Consider the following 6,053-nt stretch of genomic DNA (forward strand, 5'->3'; position numbering starts at 1 on the left):
GCACACACACACACACACACACACACACCCACACCCACACATACACACTCATTTTCTTGCTCTCTATTGCCTCTCAACCCCTGTCCCCCCTGCCCATCCTCTCCATCACCACCGCAGTAATTACCAACAGGCCAAGAAGCTTGTATAGTGTACCAGAAGTGAGACACTTCATTAATACCATGTTCGCCTTGGTCATCTTTTTATCTCTTCAGCGCAGTTTCAGAGGAGCGAGCCAGTCTTCGATTCCTGTAGAGAGGTTTCTACCAAAGAGGCATGGCTCGACAGTTTTCACCGAGGTTGTCTTGCAAAGAGTCTGAACGACAAACCACGTATTTACAGCCAGGCTCGGGAACTTCCTTGCCGTAATGTACGAATTTGGCTCTTGTCACTTCGGAAGCCAGATGATAATTTTTATCTCACCCGTGCTTTTTCATTCTTTACAATTCCACTGCGTCTCAGTACATTTGATTGAGTAAGAGCCAGTCAGATTTTGTTCCATAAAGAGGCAAAAGTTACCATTTTAGCACACTTCGACCGAATTCGATAATATTCGACTGAGACCTTCAAAATCAAACGTGTGTTTGTTTTTCAAGGTCGGGAGTCGAATTGGTCGTATTGTGCCAACATTGTAGCTTTTCCCCCTCCACGGAGCAAAACAAATCTGGTTGGTCCCCACTCAATTCGATTGGCTGTTCGCACTAGGTATTAACTAAGTTGGTTCCATGCACAATTGCAATGAACACCACTTCGAATCCACACTGGGGCATTCTTAAACTAGGTTTGTTCGGTACGGTATACCTAAAATCTCTCCGACCTATTCGCTCAGTCATAATTATCGGAGGTCGTCTGGAGGTCCGCCTCTCGTAAAACGTGTTGAAAAGGAAGCGTAACCCATGCCACGTTTGCACACTCATGCTCCCTTTCTTTATGGTGAACATAATTGTAGGAGTGCTTATGCATTATCCATCGAAAGTGATTCAGAATGACTCTTTTCGGTTTTAGTACATAATGAAACCTTCACTAATACAGAAAACACCCACAGCCTGGCTGGGCATCAGTCGTTTCATTGATCTTGTGAAAATAGGCAAGCATAATATTAGGAGAACGGCACGCTCTGTGCCTTCTGCTTACCGCACGGCAGCTCAGCATGACGCCCGAACTGACCACTGCTGGCGGAGTCCACACTACAGGCAAAGCCCATTAAAACTAGGGCAGTTGTCATTGCCTGTCGTAATGAATCCCATTAGTTGAACGAAGTTCAATAGACCCAATAGTTATCCAAATCATTAATTCACTAGGGTGTTACCAACAGAGATGAACATTTCTGTAGGGATGCGAACGGCGCAGCAATCGGGGGATTTGGTTCAGTCGGGTAGGAGGGGGGGGGGGAGTTTACTTCCAATTCCACTCATTTTTATGATAACAGCTATATCAAGGTTGACATATATGAGTGCATAATATAACCATAAGAGAGAGAGAGAGAGAGAGAGAGAGAGAGAGAGAGAGAGAGAGAGAGAGAGAGAGAGAGAGAGAGAGAGAGTGGGGGGGAGAGAAAGCTGAACTGAAGTTAAGGACAATATTAATTACGGTGTTAGTTTTTCAACTCCTTATCAAGGTGGCCCGTGATGTTGAAAGTGCAGGGGAAACTAGACGACTCGAATGAGTACGAGCATACATGCAACCAGTTAATACAGTGGATTATTAAAAGATTAGAATAGCTTTGAGCACGCTTTCAAAGTGAGAAACCAGAAGACAAACAAGCGTCAACAAATTCATGTATTAGGAACAAGTCAATTAGTGTATGCCTATATATGTCTATTTTTTAGATATATTATATACCTAATCTATGTAAGGACCAGCAGGGGAATAAAGCAGGACCGTCAGGTATTATGATAGATATCAGTAGTCAAGTGCGATGCAACCAAAAAAAAGTAGAAGTGTATTCCTGACCAATCGAGGGTCACTTAAATCCGAAAATGTGACCAACAAAATAATAATATGTGAACGACCCTGATGATTATAATCGCAGCTCGCTGTTTCCAACGATTTGCCATGTGTCTCATACTTAAGTTTTGCTACTAAATCCATTAAGTTGTGAAAGAGCAACCCTTATCGCTAAAACTTTTGTCGGAAAATTGATGACTGTCTCTCTAGCTGATGCAATAATACAGACGTCAATTTCCTGTCCAAAAGACGTACATGTAAATGGTTGAGGAGGCATTAAAAGAATTAGAAGAACTGGCATGTCATTTATGGGATAGGAACGCAAATTGATGTCCCGGGACTATCTATCTGTACTGGTAAATTATATACCGTCGTCGGCTCCTTCCGTCTCGGGAGACAATGGCTGCGCCTGTACGTCACTTCTGTCGAAAACATGGTCTGGAGCGGCTCAAAAGTCAGATTCGAGCGTGACAGTCTCTGCCACAGTTGTTGCAGATGGAGGCTGAAGGCGGGTCGAAGGCTCAATTTTGCTGCCTCTATTTTCTGCGGCTTCTTCTGTCCATTCCCTGCTCCTGTCTTGTCATTTCGCCTTGGCGTACTTCTTGACTACGAAGCCCTTCCATACTCCACGATCCGCAGCAGACGCTTCCCAGTGGTCTGCATCTATACTTGTTGTTTTCAAGTCAAGTCGCCCTTACAAACGTCTTTGTAGTGCAGTACTGGGCGCCCTTAGCGACGATGTCCTGCGGCCAGTTTGCCGTACAGTACGTCTTTGGGAATGCGTCTGTCATCCATGCGATGTATGTGGCCGACCCATCGAAGCCGACGCTGGCAGAGTAGGAAGTGCAAGCTGAGACAACCAGCCTTTAAGGACAGATGTATTTGTAACCATGTCCCTCCAAGAAATGCCCAGGATTCTGCGTTAACAAAGGAGAAGGAAACTTTCTAGGCGGTTTTCCTGATTGGTGTAAGTTGTCCAGGTTCCCGTAGAGGAGTGTGCTCAGGAAAGACGCTTCGTAGACCCTAAGTTTTGTTTCCAGGGTCAAACTACTGCTGTTCCACACTTTCTTGTCAAGTTTTGAGAGAACAGCTGTAGCTTTGGCTATGCGCGTATCGATTTCTTTGTCCAGGGACACATTTTTTAGCAACTCTCAAATCTCCAAGGCAGACCTTGACGAGTCAACACCTTAGCTAGCTAGGGCTGCCCGGCTTGGGGTGGGCGGTAGTTGACCTATAGGAACAAATTCCCTCCCACTGATGAATACAGCCCGTGGCGTCCAACTCTACGCCGATCGAGCAAGGACTTATAACCCGTATACTGCTGGCAACCGTGTTGTGCTTTAATGTTTGATGAGACTGGAGTGGCCTCTCCAGGGCGCAGGCCTGGGCAGAGGTATATGGAGGTCCAGTGCTGCCCAGACGACAGACCCCCCCCCCCTCCTCGCCGTTACCTGCGCGGTCCAGTGGAATTCTGTGCATTCCATTTGGAGTCGATATGGCTGCAGGAGTTGCCAGAAGGGAAGCACGACTGAGCTCCCTACCACCTTGGGGACTACACTCTAGATTTTCTTTCTAAATTTACTTCCTTTTCCTTAATGAATATGGCCGCAAGGTATCGGAGGTTTTAAATCAGGTTTTTACTTCCCCTAGACAAACTGCCAGCCCAGGCTGTCGAGCTCCGTATACCCGAAGCAGCACGTTTTGAGGCGCCAGCGACTCGCCTTTGCCCCTTCTCCTGTCAGTGGTAACAGTTCAGCCGCGAGAAGGCCAGAAGTTGAACTTCAGTTGTCAGAGGCTATCTGGACGCATACCAGTTGGGAGCATTTTACGGAAGTGGGAGCTTATCTCCACAACCACCCTCTAGCTAAAACAACCTCATTATTAAATTATATAGTGATTATATGCAAATACCCGAATAAACCGAGCGGTTTTGTCGAGAGTAGTTTAAAGCTGAGACATATTTATGTTTATATTCATTTTAAAGAGGAATTTTTATCTTATAAAAGAAAGATACAAAATTTAGGTTAATACTGTATCGTTATGTTGCAGGACTTCGTTTTCTCCTTGAATTGTATTTATAATTCTTTTTGTAACTTTTTGTAAGTAGTTATCAGTTGTTGTAAACATTGATAGAAGTACTGCATTGCTACAGCTGTGTGTTCCATATACTCTACTCTTTTTCATTCTTTCTCTCACTTCTCGTATCCATTTTATTATTGTATCTGCTCTTCATCTTAGCCTGTTGTTTTAGATCAGCGCTTATCAGCCTTTTTATCACCAACGCCCTCTTTATCCACCTATATGGGACTAAGACTTTTATACTTCCCGCCTGTACATGTATTTCCAAGCGTGGCATCAAATACCTCTTCCAACCTGGGTGATCCCCACTGCCCAGTAAAATTACCAACTCGCTCTGTAGTGGGCGATACCACCCAGGCTGGCAAACACTGTTTTAAACATTAATCTTAAATCCTTGAACACTAGACCCCTTTCATTTATCTTACTTCTTGATACTATGTTTCTCCTTTACCCGTCCTTCTTTTGAATAGTTTACTTTGATATCAATTTTTTATCATCGACCTCTAGATTCCGGCTGGGATATTCGATGACCAGCCTGCATTACGTGGGTCAGAGGTCACTCAGGAAGGTCCATCTCTGTCGGGGTTGGAAAGTCCCACTCAGGCGGAAGCGGCCACGCCACAGATACCTCACGGGGTCCTGAGATCTGCTGTAATTCTCGAAGATTTCTCGCTACCGCCCCAGGAGATCGATGCGCAGCCGCCATTATTATTTTCTTTTGGTGAGGAGCTTGGGTTTATCCAGAGAACTTGTTTTTATTTTCTTGGAGTTCACCAGACAAACAGACAGGAGGTGGGATGAAGGTACCGGTTCCTTAGCTTGTTTCTGATTATCTGTCTTACTTTTTTCCACTGTCCGAGATAGCCATTATCGTGTCGATATTCTTCTTTATATTAAAAAACAAACAGACAAGAGGTAAAGGTGGGATGAGGAAAATAATGATTGAGCTATAATGTTTCTTGAAATTAGTAGTAATAGTAGATGGAAACCGGCTTATTGTACTTTTTAAAATGGTTTCCACATCTTTGTAAGCATGGGCAACTGTGTTTCTGTAATTTGAAGAACAGATGCATGCACACATGCCCAACGCACAAATTCACACACAAACGCGCTCACAAACACACACATAAACAGATAAACACACACACACACACACACACACACACACACACACACACACACACACAAACACAGAGATGAACAAATACAAACATAAACATACACATACGACCACGTATCCATGCACAAAATGGTGTTTAATTCTTAATTCAACGAGAATCTAGTAGTGCAATCCACGAACAAAATAATATGCGAAAGGCTTAAGTAACGACAGGGGTTGCAATTTTTCTCTTTCTCCAACATTGGTAAGCCACTCCTGAGACCATTATTAGGAACACTGTTGTTGGAACGGAAGTGTGCGTTGCAGCAGAAATTAAAAAGCATGATCCTTTAACTACATTTTCAAATTGCGAATATGATATATTACAAAATGTGCTGTACTGGTTTTCTGAGTAAAGTGCGTGGATAACGCAACGTCCGCTCCTCCCATCTCTCGTATTTGTACAAACCGTGGATTTAGAGCAATTACTTTAATTAAAGTTTATAAGCGATCAATCTTGTTCTTCTGCCTTTTATACTAGATTCTCCGAGATGTCCGTCGTAGCTCATGGGATGGAGCAGATTATTCGAGAAGCTTTGCAGGCAGTGTTCTTTCTCTCGCTTTCATCTCTGCTATTTTCCTTTAAACCTTTTCTTTTCTGCATTTTTCCAATTCTGTTTTGTTGTTCTTTTGTCTTTATTCTCTTTTCTATCTTTCTTTCTTGGCCTCTTTTTCTTCTCTTATCCTCACTTCGTTCATACGTTATTCTTTCTTTTTGTTGCCTCGTCTTACAGACTAGCCTCCAATGTGTCCTCCATACCCCCTCACACAAGCACACACGCATTCATACAATGTAACAAACGCAACACACGCATTTACGCGCTCACACACACACACACACACACACACACACACACAAACACGCACTCAC

General features: G+C 43.7%; 1 protein-coding gene across 1 annotated transcript in view; it reads left to right on the forward strand.

The window, feature by feature from the left end:
- Nucleotides 1-6,053, forward strand: part of LOC101864346 — a gene marked incomplete in the record, with an annotated part of 13,835 nt that overhangs the window by 4,579 nt on the left and 3,203 nt on the right. Inside the window, 2 exon segments of the mRNA XM_005089034.3 lie at nt 213-367; nt 4,531-4,744. Coding sequence (XP_005089091.3) covers nt 213-367; nt 4,531-4,744 — 369 coding nt within the window.

The sequence above is a fragment of the Aplysia californica genome, unplaced genomic scaffold, assembly GCF_000002075.1.
Source record: "Aplysia californica isolate F4 #8 unplaced genomic scaffold, AplCal3.0 scaffold00002, whole genome shotgun sequence".
Taxonomy (NCBI): Eukaryota; Metazoa; Mollusca; class Gastropoda; order Aplysiida; family Aplysiidae; genus Aplysia; species Aplysia californica.